The sequence below is a fragment of the Syngnathus acus genome, chromosome 9, assembly GCF_901709675.1.
Source record: "Syngnathus acus chromosome 9, fSynAcu1.2, whole genome shotgun sequence".
Taxonomy (NCBI): domain Eukaryota; kingdom Metazoa; phylum Chordata; class Actinopteri; order Syngnathiformes; family Syngnathidae; genus Syngnathus; species Syngnathus acus.
Genome location: NC_051094.1, coordinates 12,252,460 through 12,268,304, shown reverse-complemented (window position 1 = coordinate 12,268,304; position 15,845 = coordinate 12,252,460). Strand labels below are relative to the sequence as shown.

The following is a 15,845-nucleotide window of genomic DNA, read 5'->3' as shown; positions in this document are numbered from 1 at the left end:
AAAAAAAGACAAAGAAGAATCCTTTACTTTCAATGAGTTTATTTCTAAGAGTCAAATAATGGAAAAGTATTTCCACAGTCAAGTGCAATAATCATGAACAAGCAGCTCTACACCCCCGCTTCAAAACAAAACAACCATTGCTGCGTATAGCATCCGCAATGTTTTCAAATAAATAATCAGATCACTTCTTTTGGGATTCACACCAACGGTGTAATTCGCCAACATTACCTTCATCAATCACTCTCTCACAAGCTTGGTACCTTCTGTTAAATAGAGTAAAAAATATGTATTGCATCAGAGCAGCGCTGAAATACAGCTAAATATTTTGACTGGTCAAAGACAAACAAATACATGTAGACAGAGACAATCCAGCAAAGAGGAGATTGTTCCTTGACAAAAGAACATCTCCCTATATCTATTTACAATCTTTTTTTGGAAAGTTTAGGAAGCACTGGATTCAATGTACATAGGAATACACAATTTACATTTTTGGGGATGAAAAGATATACTTGTGCAAATAGGTTCAAAGCATGATTAAGTATTTATACATGGAGAATTACTGACAACAATGGCCCTGATTATGTGTCTACAACCTTTGGGCAAAACAAGATGACTATTTTCGTCTCTCTTGATTTGAAAAGTAAGATGTGACTTTGACCTACATGAACATTTTAGTACGAGGTGCCACAGTTGAATATTGTACATGCAAATGGATCACTGATGCAAAAAAAAAAAAAAAAAAAAGAGGTAGATCCACAGAGGACAAGGATAAAAACAACAATCAGCTTTTTGAGCACAAAATATTGAGTGCTGTAACAGAACATGATTGGTGCAACCTGCATACCTGAGCCGTGTTGACATCTTGCTAGTGACGTAGTTTCACAGCAGCATTTTGAGCCTTGACACTTTGAGCCTTTGGCTTTCGATTATAAAGCGTTGTATCAGGCCAAAGTTACTTTTGGTGAAAAGTACAGCAACACAGTCATTTTTACGTGACACAGCTGCTGATTCATTCAGAAGCAGCAACCATTGTCTGGTTTGAATGCCTATCAAATCAGTTAATATATTGTGCTAGAAACCAAATGATGTCATTGTATTGCATTCAGACACTTCTACACACACTGGAGAAATGATTTTCTTTTATAATGTACGTATGTGGATAAATAGCCCCTCCATGAGTCATCACATTATTGTGGTGGAGAGGTTTATGTCACACTGATCCTCAGAGCTAAGCTGTCTGGGTTTCTATGCCCCTGTCAGGGTCGCTCATGACAGACAGGCACCAGACAAAGTAGATATCAAGAATACTTTGAAAACTTCCTCAATTCCACAGACACGTCTTCGAGGAAGCAGAGTCTGGTCAGTTGAGTTGTGTTAAGTTGTGTTTGTGTCATCTTAGTCTTGCAGACAAGTACGTCCCCATGCCTCTGTGTGTTTTGTGCCGCTTTCCTTGTGTGTGTGTGTGTGTGTGTGTGTGTGTGTGTGTGTGTGTGTGTGTGTGTGTGTGTGTGTGTGTGTGTGTGTGTGTGTGTGTGTGTGTGTGTGTGTGTGTGTGTGTGTGTGTGTGTGTGTGTGTGTGTGTGTGTGTGTGTGTGTGTGTGGTGGACAAGCAGACTCTGGAGCGAAACACTCCAATTCAGGAGTCAGTAGACTCTATTTTGAGTGAAGCATGGTGTCTGTGGTCAGATTTGAGTTTGTGTGGGTCAACGTGCGCCTTCGTCTACCCCGTTCCCCTTTCTAACCTCCGCTGCCATGTTCGACCCTTCCTCAATTAACATCATGAGGAGAAGTCGTAACGGGCGCGTTCAACGGGACGGGACCTCAGATTTCGGATTCAGGAGGATCAGTGTGGTTTTTGGCCTGGCTGTAGAATAGGTGAGCAGCTCTACACCGTCAGAAGGGTCCTTGACGATGCACGGGAGTTCGCCCAACCAGTCTACATGCGCTTTTGGACTTGGAGAGGCCGTTTGACCGTGTCCCTTGGGGGATCTTGGGAACGGTGCTCCAGCACTACGGGGTACTGAACGCCCTAGTATTTAGTCCATGTAGACTGGTGTCAGAGTTTGGTGCGCAAATCTTGGCTTCCCTGCTTAACCTGCTTCCCCTGCAACCCAACCCCAGCTAAGCGAAAGAAGATTGATGGATAGATGAACTAAGGTGCATAAAAAAAAAAACAACCCTGGATAAATAGTGTGATATCTAAAGCGAACATGAGGTGGGTAGAATGTCAGTGAAGTGCATATGATTACCTGCGCTAAATGCAGGCAAAAAAAAAAAAATAAGTTGAGACTGAGAGCATATACCATCAGAGGCTGTAGAGATTAAAGGAGTGGCTGAGTTGACGTGCATGCTCAGTTATCGAACGCTCTGCGACATGTGCAGCGGCGTTAGCATCTCCTCAAAAATGGCTCCTTTCACATTGGATCCCCTCAGGTTAGCCTCTTGTAGATCACAGCCAGACAGGTCGCAGTTCTGCAGCAAAGAAGCACATAATAGTATTGGGATCAAAAATGATAGGAAACCTCGCTGTGATATGAAGAGTCCGCAAGCCAAGATTTAATTAAATCACTTCTTCCTAGCCTCGTGCGTCGTCCATCTAACTCAAGGCTGAAATTAGTATTGTCTGCAAAATCAACAAACAAATCTGATGTGATATTTGTGAGTGATACTGGTGCTGGGTAATCTAGTGCATTGGTTCTTAACCTAGGTTCAATCGGGTTCATGCATTTGTTGGTTTAGTACTTTGAACAAGGTGATGTTCATGCACGGCTCATTTTGTGCACCAGTAAAAAACATTGATGTCTTGCATTTGAAAAAAATTATTTTAGTTTTCACTAAAGAGGGTTTCAGAGAATGCGCATAAGAAACTGGTGGTGTTCGGTACCTCCAACAAGGAGTGGGCTCTAGTGGGATAATGCACATGATTTAAGCATAAAAAAGAAATGTTACATTAGCGATTTAATAAGTATTAATCGCTCTGATGGACTCATCTCACCTCAAGATCCGTCCCTGCTAAAGTGGCACCCCGCAAGTTGCAGTTTTTCAGCTTTGCGTTTTTCAGAGTGGCCACCCGCAGGTTAATGCCGGTCATTTGACTTCCTTCCATGTCGACTCCTTTCAGATTTGCACCTATTGGCAAAAATATTGACTGGTAACAAACCACATCACAACAAAAGACCACCACATCTGCCTTGCTTAAAGATTTGATGGGTTACCTTCCAGGTTGGCCTTCAGCCCAGAGGGATCTTCAAAGTTGCATCCTTTAAGAGAGGCACCTTCGGCATTGGAGCAGAGCATCTTCACACCTTGTAAGTTAGCACCCTTTGAGACACAGCGTGTTTTATTGAAAATGTCAAGATTATTTCTCACTTTGGATATCCATGTGTGCTTCTTATGTGCTTAATTGGGTTAGTGTGGGTGCATGTGTGGACAGAACTTCACATGACTGAGAGAGGGGGAGGTGTGAAGGGGCTCTATTGTTCAATGACGTAATCTCAACTATTCATCCATCTATCTATTTTCTGAACAGCTCGTCCTCAGTAGGGTCACGGGTAAACTATTTCGGCTGCCTTTGGGTGAGAAGCGATATATACTCTATAGATCTTATAAAGCTCTGGAGAGTGACGTACAGAGCTTTGTACTGGTCGCCAGCCGATCGCTGGGCGCTGGGAACGCAATCTACTGTACTCAAATGACACGCAGCAAATCTTTGAGAAGTTAGTGTAAAAACTGTAAAACAGACCAACTCACGTCCAGGTTGGCTCCGGACAGATCGGCCCGCTCCAGATTGGAACAGCACAGGTTGGCGTGTGTCAGATTGCAACGGCTGAGATTCGCCATCTTAAAATTGATGTAGCGCAAATCAAGCCGGGACAGATCCGCGCCACTGAAATTAAGACCCTAAAATAGTAAACAAGAGGATCATACACACGCAACATTTCTTGAGGTCATATCTTAATCATATCTTTGGACCAAAACCAAAATATAATTCAGTCTAATCGTCTGGCTTATGCACACAACTAAACAACACATGTATGTAATTATTTACATAAATCGTATTCAAATGAATATATCGTGTTGAAATGATTCTTCAGCATTTGACAATTACCTGTTACAATCTACAGCACACTAACCAGCTACAGCATTATACCCAGCCATGTGCTTCATATAATAGGAGCTAAATAAACGATTCTGACAAACTTATTTTGTAAAATACACGTCACTATTACATTAATTCCATTATTTTAGTGTCAACCATAACTGAAGATTAATATCTTTGTAAAGACAGAATATTCTATATCGATTTTGTAATGTGCAAGCGATCAAAGTACTGGCTTGTCTGCGCATTATGAAGTCTTACTATGGTCTGACTATACATATTTCATCTCCTTTCTTCAGTCTCCAGACTTTGTGAGTTTCCTTAACACATAAATCACAGGTCTTGGACTGACAAATAATCACATTTCATGAACAAATCTATGGGATGCATTTGATGCTCCTTTAGCCCGGAGCCATGTGATGCAGTCAGATCATTATATACCGTATTGATATTTTTAAACTTGTATTACCTGGCAACGGAGCTCAGACTTGGTGGGTGTAGCCAAAAGAAAACGCACAAACTCCTTGCGGGAAATGGGAGAATGGTCTTCGGGCGGCTGGGAGTTCTGGTGTGCATATATGACTGGTTAGTGCACACAGCTCAGCCAGAACGACACATCTTGAGAACGTCAAACTACATTACCCTGATGACCAATTCCAACTGATCGGCAAGTTGCTCAATTCCAAAAAAACGAGCCTCCTCAAGAACACCTGGAAGACATGTCATCACTGTTCTGTAATTGCAATACGGGTAAATGCAATATTTGCAATAATTGCAAGATTTAATATCTCCTCTCCCCATGGATTTTCTTAAGAAACGCTAGCAAGAAAATTAATGTGCATTACAATACACAATACCAGATTTATTTGACATATTTACATACACGTTTTGGCTTAGGTTAGGTAAATTAATCTTGAATAAAGTTAAAAGACTGCTCATTTGTCAACCTCAATAAGAGTTAACTTAAAACTATTTGATTACAACAGTTATGTAAACAAATCTGTGGCTTCATCACTTCAACATTTCATTCCCAACTGTATGTTACTACATTGCAATGTAAATTTCAATTTGATTACTTGTTCGTCCATGCCATTCATTTATATTACGTATGTTTAATCATTCTAAACTTATTCTTACCTCTGATATTTATGCCCTCATTGATAATAAGCTGACCATGCCTCAAGTAATTAAGAATGGGCTCAAAGTATTCAGGGCTGCGGTCGATGAGGTAGGCCCCATGCTCATCTTGCTTGTTTCCCCACACATCTGCAGCAAAGAGACAAAATAATTATCGCCAGAGAAATAACTTCGACAAAGGCTCAGATTGAATTTGAAACAAGAGTTGGGTAGCTTTAATGCTCCAGTGTACCTTTCTCTCGAAACATGTGAGCTAGCATACTCTCTGGCTCTTTGCTGACCAGGGTACTCCTAATATACAAAGGGATACAAACAATACAAATTTGAGTGACTACAATTTGCTGTAGCTGAAGACACAAGAGAGTGTGTGAGAAATACCTGGTAGTGGTGAAGAGACGACCACCAATATTCAGGGTTAACCAGTCAGTGTGAGCACCTTGTTGATCAGATCCAGCTTTGACTTCATTTGGAAATTCTTTGAGGAATTACAAGTGTTGTCTTCAGATTAACTCAGTGGAAGATAACAAGATACAGACATTATGCAACTCACCAATAAATGGATCGCCCTCTGAGACATACAGCACGTCGTCATCTCTGTTAAATCCGAGGTAATACCATTTAGAAACAGGGCAATAAGGTTTAATTGACGTATGTTTGTTGTGTCCTCTTACCTGATTAGGGCAATGTCATCGATGAGACCTCCTCTGCCATTATATAAACAGGATGCTTTAATTCCTAATTTATTGCTGGCTACAGATAGTAAGTCAGACAAAGCCCCATAGACTGCTACAACCTGAGCAGAGAAAATACATTTACTGTATTTACTTATGTTGCAGTCTACGACAAGATTGGAACGAAATGGCTCATCAGCCTTGATGCAGGGCTTTCTGAGCCGCGATTGGGTGTGAATGGGCAGAAGAGTAGAGGAAACAACCTTGAATTGGGGGATGAATGACAATTTATGCGACAAATACTGGTACGAAAACCAGCAAAACAGGCTAGTCAGATAGCAGGCCAAACGTACTCTCATAACAGCGAGTTGAGTTTTTACCTACCTTGCCATTTTTAGACGTCCCGTTAACGAATAACGTGACTCTTCTCATTTTTGCTCTTTGGTTATTGGTACTTTGTTGGAAATTTAAACACCACTTGCCTGCCTGCCAGCTAGCATGTATCTGAACCTTACTAGCTAGCAAGAAAACACTCAATAACACGAGACTGCCGGTGCGTTCATGATATTCTGGAATTAATGTAAACATTCAAATAATTGAAATAAGATCATTAATGACTGTTTTTGGAAACACTAATATTAATAATTTTTCAGTAGTTTTTCATATATTGAGTCATGATTAATATTAAACGTGACCACAAAGTATTGAGATTATCTGTATCTACGTTAATTTAAAATGAACAACCGTCATTGAAGCTATCCTCTGACTGCCGCACTGCAATTGGTTGAGCAGGAACTGGCGTCATAAGTTTGGGACGTCAATGGTGACGTTCCAAGTGGCGACATTGAATCGTATCGGTCTAGTATTTTGTTTACAAATAAGAGTTTGATCATTTATTGACTACATAAAACAACATATTTTCTTCAAATTAGTTCAAATGTATGTAAATTTACTATCAACGTTAATCGGTGAAGGCAGACCTGTTAATCCAATGGAACGCAAATTTTCAAAACAACTTGAAACTAAGAGGCAATTGTTTATTTAAACGCTTAAATGATGACGATAGAATTTTAGTCAGTGCACACAAACACAATGGCTTCTGATGGAGAACATTGTTGCTCGTGCTGCACCCTCCCTGTCTCTTCCAGTGTTTTCCAGACAGTGAATGAGATGGACTTTGAACGAGGTTTGTATCGTTTAGCTATGAGACATTAGAGTTTAAATTGTGTATAGAGGTACACATCTTATCGTTTGCAGGTATCTGGTCTGCCGCCATGGATGGAGACTTGAGGCGGGTTCAGTCACTGATCCAAAAGGGCACCCATCCAAACCTCAGGGACTCAGCTGGATATACAGCTCTAGTTAGTTCCCGAAGATGTCATCATTGTATTTATTGTTCCGGATCCATGTATTAAAAGTGTTTCATTTGTGCACATTCTGTTTCAGCACTATGCAAGTCGCAGTGGTCATCTCATTGTATGTAAGTTTCTTCTCGAAAATGGTGCTTGTGCATGTCCTCAGACACCAGGCGGTGCCACGCCTCTCCATCGGGCAGCATTCTGCGGTCACGTGGATGTCGTTAGATTGCTGCTAGTCCATAAAGCCGACCCAATGATCTCTGATGATGATGGTGCGTCTCCTCTACACAAAGTAAGATATACCTGCCAGGACATAGTAATGGGCCCAATGATATTAAGATCCCTATGTTATAACTGTTCTTGATGTTGTCTGTCAGGCTGCAGAACAAGGTCATGAAAAGGTGTGTCAGCTCCTTCTTGAGGCCTGTCCCACACTTTGCAGCCAGAAGAACAAAAGGCTCCAGCTACCCTTCCACATGGCCCCTCAAGAACATTTGCAGAAGATTCTAAAGCAATTCCAGTCGATTAATCCCACCCAAGACTAATTGAGCATTTGAAGGCTTGCTCAAAGAAGCAAGAACACGTAGTACCCTGGAAACGCGTCCAGAGGGGTCCTTACCTTCTCAGATCTTCATAATGCCTTGTTACCACAATCCAAGTGTTCATGTCTCTGTCTAAATTGTCAGAATGTTGGAATTGTAACTGGGATTTTATGTTCAATTCTAATGAGTGTTCTCTTTGTTCTTGTTCCTATTACTAAAACCATACATACTCTTATTTACATCGGCATATGTTGGGCTAGTCATTTACTCTCATCTATTCCGAGTAACATAACGTTTTTAATGCATGCCAGGTGCACCATCTGTTTCCTGCGAGCGATTGGTTTTCCAAATGAAGAGAGGTTTTAAGCAGAAGAGACCGTTTTAATTCAAAAAGAGTTGAACGTTCTTGTGTTTTCAATTTCATGTGAATGTTTACTGTGAATGTTTTTTTTACATGTGAGTTTAGTCTCTGCTGGCTGGTAGTATGAGGCCAGGCAGCAGGGGGAGCCATCAACTAAATGGACCTACTGCTTTGTCCAACCATGTGTGACCTCATCCATTCTTCCTGCTCGTGTTTAGAAAAGTAGCCCGTCAGTCTGAAAGACCATAAAAAGCCAGAGTGGCTGCCACAGTTAATTTGAACACATTGCCTTACATAGGTAACTAAACAGCAGTGGGTTGACTCCTATTTTCCATTTGAGTTTAAAAAAATAATTGGGTCTCTCATGGTAGGAAAACCTACATGCAATATTTATTTTGTCACTTGCCAGACATAATTTAAAAATTTTAACCTGTTTTTAAATGGTCTTGCATAAAAGGACTGCGTTACAGATGTCATTGGGGGGAAAAAACCACAGTTGAGACTTTGTTGCTCATTCTACCCTTTTTTTCATCTTTCTTGTCAGACGGAAAACAAATATCTTGGTTGCAAAATATGGAGAAGATATGCTGTATCACTTTGTTTTAAGTTCTGCACGCCTACAGTACCAAACAATATCATGCTTATTGTAGTCACAATAGAACCGATATGCAGAGAGGGAAAAACTGGGAACACATCGGCCTTTCTATTAATCTGAAAACAGATGGGGAAAATCTCATAATTGAATTCTACTTTGGTAGGAACCATATGTATTTGTTGGAGACAAATACTTCTCTCCTCTACAGTGCAGTGCACTAGACAAAAACTAACTGCTCCCTTAAATCTGAGCAAGTTTCATTGGGGCCGGCCGGTGGGTGGTGTTTCCAAACTACCTTCTAAACCACATCCAGTGCGGCGACTGGATGGGTGCCAGGCCACATCTGGAGCTCATTGCAGCTGACGCCACACAGCACAAGGAGATGGGGTGTTGGGGGGCAGATGGGGTGGTGTTGGGGGTGTTCTAGCTCAGAGGACTTTGCCAAGAGTGCTGTTTACACTCAGTGACGAATTCTTCCTCGCACACAGCCAAGAAGCACGATCGCCCAACTCGAATGAGTGAGCCTTTTTCCACCCAAATCAATGAATCATTCAGCATTCATTACGTTTTGAAGAAAAAGCTCATTTTGCTTTTTAAATTAGCTCTGGTCTTTACTGGCTCACCTGTTGGTGGATGTTAAGCCAGGTGATATTATCATATGGTGTACATACAAATGTGGCACGTGAAAACAGAAACAGAAATGTACTCTGTTTCTAACAGCTGGTTTTAACTCATCCTCATATGTTGACATGTCACTTTTTGGGATGTGGACAATGAAAAGGTATGATTCTTTATGCCTTTAGCTCTCAGAACTTTCAGGTCATGTGGAGACAGAGGGAGGACTCCACAAGATGAGGAATTTGGATTACAGCTCTGTTTAGTGAGATTTATTTGGAAAGCAATGAAACTTCCTGGCCCGGGAACCCACTTCCACCATAATGAGCCCAAGTTTAAGCAGGAATGGATGTTATTCTCATCCAAAATAGATGGCGGTCTGTTTGCAATTCTTGGGTGGATTTGGAACTTGTGTATAAAAGAAACAAAACAAAAAACAGAATGAGGTGGGAAATAACAGTCGTTCTACATTTTTACAGTTTGGAGATTAAATTTAATGCTGCTAGTTCATGTACCTACAATGCCTCAGTACTACTGTGCATGGCTGTAAACTTGTTTTCCATGATATAAGGATGGTCTGCACCTTTTTTAAATGATCTTTTCAGTAGCTCAAGCCTTCCAGCTGCCCTGGCAGAGCTGCCCTGGCAGAGCTGGACCCTCCTGTCCTCACTTGAAGTAATCCGGTAAAAAGCTGGCAGATGGCTACACATTAAGGATTCAGTATCAGAGACTGGCATGGAGGTCTGTCCTAAGCATGTGTCTCATCTGCATAAGAGAATTGAAGTGGGAGTCTGGGTGCCGGGTGAGGAGGTGTAGGGATATAATCAAATCTGTGGGAGCTGCTTTTCCGAGATTAAGCATAATCCAATTTGGACCCCCTTGCAGGTATCTTGTCATCCTCTGTTTGAAGTGTTGCTACATGTCTTTGACTTGCCAAGTAAGCAGGTGATAAGAACCAAAGGTCCAGTGACTGCTTCATGGATCATAGGCTTGCTGCATCCTCATGTGGTCCAAAATGGCAACAAGAAAAAAAACTACACTACAGAAACTTTCATTACAATCAGGTTTCCTCGTGAATAAAATTGCAATCAACTTGCCAGTGGTTTTGTCATTGGTATATTTGAGAAGGGAGTTTATTTTTCTTTTACATTGGGCTGATTGCTTGGGTGGATGGTTTGTTTTTATTGATTATGGAGATGTAATCTCCTCGAAAGCAAGGCCAGACAAGCAAGTCATAAACTATACCATATGAGTCAGAGGACAATAATGAGGCTTTTGAAATCATATATCTACAGCCTATCACAGCACATGGCCATTAGAAAATGCTTTTCAAACTTGGCAGAAGTACGCTCCTTACAATGGGATACTTTGTATTTTCATTCAAACATGGGGTTTGCACATTTTTCTTTTCCAAAGCCATCATACAGCTTTTATGTTTTGGGGTGCTCCATGTACTGTACACAGATGGGGAGATGTTAAGCCCATTTGAGGGCTCTCCGGAATAACATAAAGCAGAACCGTTTTCTTCCCCAGCCTGATCTATCAAACAGCTTTCATTAATGACTTGCAGCATACAGCTTCAAGGGGCCTTTCTTTGTGCAGAAAACACCAATTAGAACATACCATATACAGCATATCACATAAAAGGAAAACTTCACTTTTGATCCCAATTTCCTCTTTTTTTTATTTTTTATTATGGCATCATATGGCGTAGGGTGTTGGTGGAAATTGAGGAACGATTCATGCAGATGAATAATCTATAATTACAGCACACAGTGCTGCCAAAATCAGCAACAATTTTTCTCACACATTCATTATCATGTGCATTATAAGCCCGTGTTGTCAAAAACATCAGTGAACCAATCAGACTCCTACTGTATAAAATATCAGAAGTGATTTGTTGAGCAGGATACGGTGCAATGCAATACTGTTGTCAAAACAGAAGTTCAGCACATTCAATGGTTTGTCACATTCCATCTTATTTGGTATTTTACTTCCCAACACTGCAGTGTCACTGCAAATGTACATTTACATGTACATTGTAGTGTTCTATTGATAGTGAAGGCATTAATGTTCTAGTATTTGGCAGTAAGCGTAAACGCAATAGACTAACAAAAAGGTATGCATAGAAAGGTATACAGTTGACTCGTACAAAAACAAAACTTTCCTCCTATAGACTCACAAAGCAGACATGGTTTATCGTCAGCATTCCATGAGATGACACCAATGTTAAAACAATCTATCAAATCAAGCTTTAATGCAATATTGACTATGTACAGCATTTACAAACATTACAGAAAATTACATCATACCATCAAAATCTTAAAAATGGGAGTGTTTCAAAATTTGTGTTACAAATTGTGTTGTGAAATTACGGGAGTCAACCAACGTCACAACATCTGTCATTTTGGGGAACTGATTGTGTTAGACTTTTAGTGACTGACTAACAAAACCTTACCACATTTCTAGTATGGACGGAATCCATTACAGGTACATGACCTAAGACAACCTAATCAAAGCAAAAATAAATTAAGGAGTCAACCAATGTCACAACACATCTATCATGTCAGGGAACTGATTGTGTTAGACTTTTGGGGACTGACTAACAAAACCTTACAACGTTTCTAGTATGGATTAAAATGATACAATGGAGCTGGAAAAACAGCATAGCAGCAACTGAATACATTTACTTATAGGTACTGGATAAATGAATTTAGATACATGTTATTATTGTCTTAGGATAGGTTTTATGTTATTTTAATTTTAATTTTAAGAGATGCAACCTGATTTCGTTGCATAGTCACTATATTACGACATAGGCCCTTTTACTCTATTTAAGATGCTAACTAATGTATTGATTATTTGTTAATAGTCATCATATTATGACAAATGACTTTTTACGCTATTGAAAATGCTAAGATAAGTAATATATTGATTATTTGGAATGTCTTTCTATGGATTGGATCTTTTTAGCTCTAAAGACCACCAGGGTGGATCAAAAATGAAACAAACCAGATGTCTTCAAACTGCAGACTTTCAGCTTTAATTTGAGGGTATTTATATCCAAATCAGGAGAACAGTGTAAAAATGATAACATACTGAGGATGTGCGCTGAAAACAAAACTGAAGGAAAAATGCCCAAAGAACAAGCAGAAATTGAAGACCCGCGCAATACAAGCAGCACCAGGGATGAAATCTAGCGTCTGGTGATGTCTCTGCGTTCCAGACTTCAGGCTGTAACTGGCTTCAAAGTGATTGAAACCACGCATTAAAATGTCAAGTTTGACTTATGATTGTTAATATGTCCCATTACTTTTGGGCTCTCAATGGTGGGAGGCAAAATATATGCAAACTGTTGTAATTCCAATACACAATTATTGGAATGTACATAAACACCTTCAAATTAAAGCTGAAGGTCAGCAGTTAAAGTAAGTCTTATTTCAAATCCATCACAGTGGTGTTTAGAGGCCAAAAGTTGAGAATTGTGTCAACGTCTCATTATTTACGGACATCACTGTATGTCAGCAACAACAACAACAACATAACTACAAAGTCAGTACTTTGTTGTTTAGTGTGAATAATCAGGGAACGTTACACGTTATAATTGAACAAGTTGGTTACGCTGATGAAGAAGAAGAACTATACAGGCACGTCGTCCCTCTATCAGCAGGTGCCCGACACACACTGGTCCATTCATATGCGCATTCCTATCTCTCCACTCGCAGTTCAGCTGGTTCCTCCCGGCCACTCAGGACAGGGGCGGACGCACACAAAGGGTCTTCAATCTGCCTCAGACAACAGGCAGCATAAAGACCCGGAAAACCACAACAGCGTTGTGTCAAAGACCAAGCTGGGGGTGGCGAGCCTGAGGGGTGGGGGGCTGTGTAGGACAGGGCCACTGCTGATGGATGGATGAGGGTTGAGCTCAAGCAATAGATTGGAAGACGAGGGTGAAGGCTTTGTGCATAAAAGGAGAACATTTGTACTTGCCCATTAACAATGGAATGCAAACACAAGAACGGACAATGAAGCATCCTTTTGGGGTGATGCGGAAGCTGCTAGGAAAATGATGATGCAAAGTATCCTGAGGACACATATTGTTTACACTACCTGTTGCCCGATTCTCTGTGTACTTTGGTGGTGAGCTGTGGTCAAATTTGCCTTCCGTTTACTTTTGCATAAAATATTCTTGGCTTTTCACAGTGTCTGGCATATTTCACAAACCAAAAAAGGAGTGAGCAGTGACCAAGAAATGCCCCACCTCGCCCTAAACTAAATAGACTGTGTTAAAAGAGAATTGCTAAAGTAGAAGTTCAAATGACTTCGAATCAACCATACCACTGTAGCAGTGGATAAGAAAAAATACAAACGAAAAGTCAAATGATATCGCTTGTGTCTTGGAGCAAGTCAATTTGGGCTGTCTTTCCATTTCCAAAAGTATTCTGCAGAAGAAAAGCAGTGTGCTGCAACAAAACACATCAGCACTTGTATACTTGTCTTGGCCTTGTCTGCTTGTGTGACATGACTTTAGTGTTAGAGATTTTAGAGAATTTTTCAAATTTCAAATCAAATATAGGCCTATTGACGATCCCATGTGAAAATATCCTATTGGTTTATTGTTTAGAGAGGAAGTCAAGCCCAAAATTGTCCCTACATTGATATGGTGTATGGGCCCCCACTAGTCTAAACACAGCATTCCGATTATTATTGCATTTGAGGGATTCGAATCAGGCGGCACGGTGATGTACTGGTTAGCACGTCCGCCTCACAGTTCAGAGGGTGCCTGTTGGATTCCACCTCCGACCCTCCCCGTGAGGAGTTTGCATGTTCTCCCCGTGTCCGCGTGGATTTTCTCCGGGCACTCCGGTTTCCTCCCACATCCCAAAAACACGCTTGGTAGGCCTATTGAGCACTCCAAATTGTCAATAGGTGTGAGTGCGAGTGCGAATGGTTGTTTGTCTCTGTGTGCCCTGCGATTGGCTGCCAACCGGTTCAGGGTGTCCAGAGTGAATGTTGTGCACATGACGAAAAGCTGCCACGTGTTAAAGTCCACATCTGCTGCATTGTTATTTTAATTACGCTACCAAGATGGTGTTCATGTGCTTTACAGCAATCAATCAGTTATAATCTGTGACATGAAGTCAAAGGCTTTCAAAGGCACCAGTCAAAAGACTGTTTTGATCAGACTGTGCTGACTTGGTAGGTATTCCAAAATTACGAGTGTTTGAAATGATGCCAAAACATGAGATCTATCCACGAGCCTAAAAAAGCTTTTTGCATTGCTGCTTTGAGCAGGACGTTGAGGAAAGTGCTGTTTATTTGTGCAGGTGAAACATATTGCTCTGAAATATTTCCACCAATGCTCATCACATTCAGTGTAGATTTATTTTAGCATCTGCCTACACTTAGAGGCGATTCAAGTATCAGAGGTTTAGGGGTGCCAAGCCCCTGTAGGGGGCAAGTTAAATATCATTGCACAGAACTTAATGCAATCTAATTCCCACATTTATGAAAGGAAAAAGCACAATACTGTTTTGGAACGTTTGCGAAATTTGCTGAAGTTTATCTAAATATCGCACTGCAGCAAAAGAGGAGTGGATTGGATTTATAAAACAAATTTATGGTAACCCGATTAATTTAAAGGGGAAGAAATCGTTTTGATCACCTCTGCTAAAATTGGCTACATTCCTTTCTCATAGATATTAAATCATTCAGTTCTACCGCTGAGATGAGGTAATCATCAACCTCTGGGTAGGGAGACAACCACTCTTTCACTGAGCCATACCACCCAAATGCTTCAATTTTATTCATTGAAATCCTGACAGTGGATGGTATAGTAACGTGAAGTACGCGTGCACGGCCACTCCTCACTAAGGTCGTGTCACCCTGGCCACCCCACTGGAAAATTACCATTTTTATAATGTCATTACTTATGCTACTTATAAAGTTTATTTGAGAGTTATCATTTATTTCAATCGTCTTTTGGGGTAATGTATACTAGCAAATAGAAATGCAATGCAAAACAATATCCTATTACAAGCATGAGCGTTGGGGTCAATGCCTACAATGCAAAGTGTGAAGAGCCGCAGAGGTGCAAAGGATGGCAGGGAGAGCCAGGTTTCTTCCAACCCTCCAGCGGTGTCAAAATCTGAATAACAGCCCGAAGAGCCGGTAACCTGAATTTCAAAATAAAGCAATGTAAACGACCTTTTTTTTTTTTTTTTTTTTTTTTTCTTTTTTTTTTTTACAAAAAAGCCAGACTGCGGAGGGTTTTTACTTTCCGAACATGAATTCCCCAACTCTTGATAGCGTACAAAAACATTTACAAATTTCTCCCCAAATGCAGACTTTATCCTTGACCTATCGTCGTGTTTATTTAATATTTGTTTTATTTTTACAGCGCTGTTTTGGAGGGTTATTTTAGAAACTGTGGATTGCTTCATTAAAAATAGTCTAAACATTTGTTG

The 15,845-nt window shown here is 40.6% G+C and overlaps 2 protein-coding genes across 2 annotated transcripts; one reads left to right on the top strand and one right to left on the bottom strand.

Moving 5' to 3' along the window:
* Positions 1 to 1,577: 1,577 nt before the first annotated feature.
* On the bottom strand, positions 1,578 to 6,443 carry kctd9a (potassium channel tetramerization domain containing 9a). Its single transcript, XM_037257857.1, has 12 exons — positions 6,292 to 6,443; positions 5,908 to 6,029; positions 5,787 to 5,830; positions 5,615 to 5,711; positions 5,469 to 5,527; positions 5,237 to 5,365; positions 4,742 to 4,809; positions 4,569 to 4,664; positions 3,751 to 3,900; positions 3,216 to 3,321; positions 2,996 to 3,129; positions 1,578 to 2,472 (listed from the first exon to the last, which is right to left on the bottom strand). Exons 1-12 carry the CDS (start codon positions 6,337 to 6,339, stop codon positions 2,356 to 2,358), a joined length of 1,170 nt encoding a protein of 389 aa, XP_037113752.1. The 5' UTR covers positions 6,340 to 6,443; the 3' UTR covers positions 1,578 to 2,355.
* A 273-nt stretch (positions 6,444 to 6,716) lies between these two features.
* Positions 6,717 to 8,199, top strand: ankrd39 (ankyrin repeat domain 39). The gene is made up of 4 exons (XM_037257892.1): positions 6,717 to 7,093; positions 7,165 to 7,268; positions 7,354 to 7,557; positions 7,643 to 8,199. The coding sequence occupies exons 1-4, from the start codon at positions 7,000 to 7,002 to the stop codon at positions 7,808 to 7,810; spliced, it is 570 nt and encodes a 189-aa protein (XP_037113787.1). The 5' UTR covers positions 6,717 to 6,999; the 3' UTR covers positions 7,811 to 8,199.
* Positions 8,200 to 15,845: the final 7,646 nt, after the last annotated feature.

Excerpts from the sequence above, each read along its gene's own strand:
- kctd9a (XM_037257857.1), bottom strand. The coding sequence starts at position 6,339 with ATGAGAAGAGTCACGTTATTCGTTAACGGGACGTCTAAAAATGGCAAG. Across the intron at positions 6,030-6,291 it reads GGACGTCTAAAAATGGCAAG|GTTGTAGCAGTCTATGGGGC; the intron begins GTAGGTAAAAAC and ends TTCTCTGCTCAG. Across the intron at positions 3,901-4,568 it reads AGTCTGAGCTCCGTTGCCAG|GGTCTTAATTTCAGTGGCGC; the intron begins GTAATACAAGTT and ends TTACTATTTTAG.
- ankrd39 (XM_037257892.1), top strand. The coding sequence starts at position 7,000 with ATGGCTTCTGATGGAGAACATTGTTGCTCGTGCTGCACCCTCCCTGTC. Across the intron at positions 7,094-7,164 it reads TGAGATGGACTTTGAACGAG|GTATCTGGTCTGCCGCCATG; the intron begins GTTTGTATCGTT and ends TATCGTTTGCAG. Across the intron at positions 7,269-7,353 it reads CAGCTGGATATACAGCTCTA|CACTATGCAAGTCGCAGTGG; the intron begins GTTAGTTCCCGA and ends ATTCTGTTTCAG.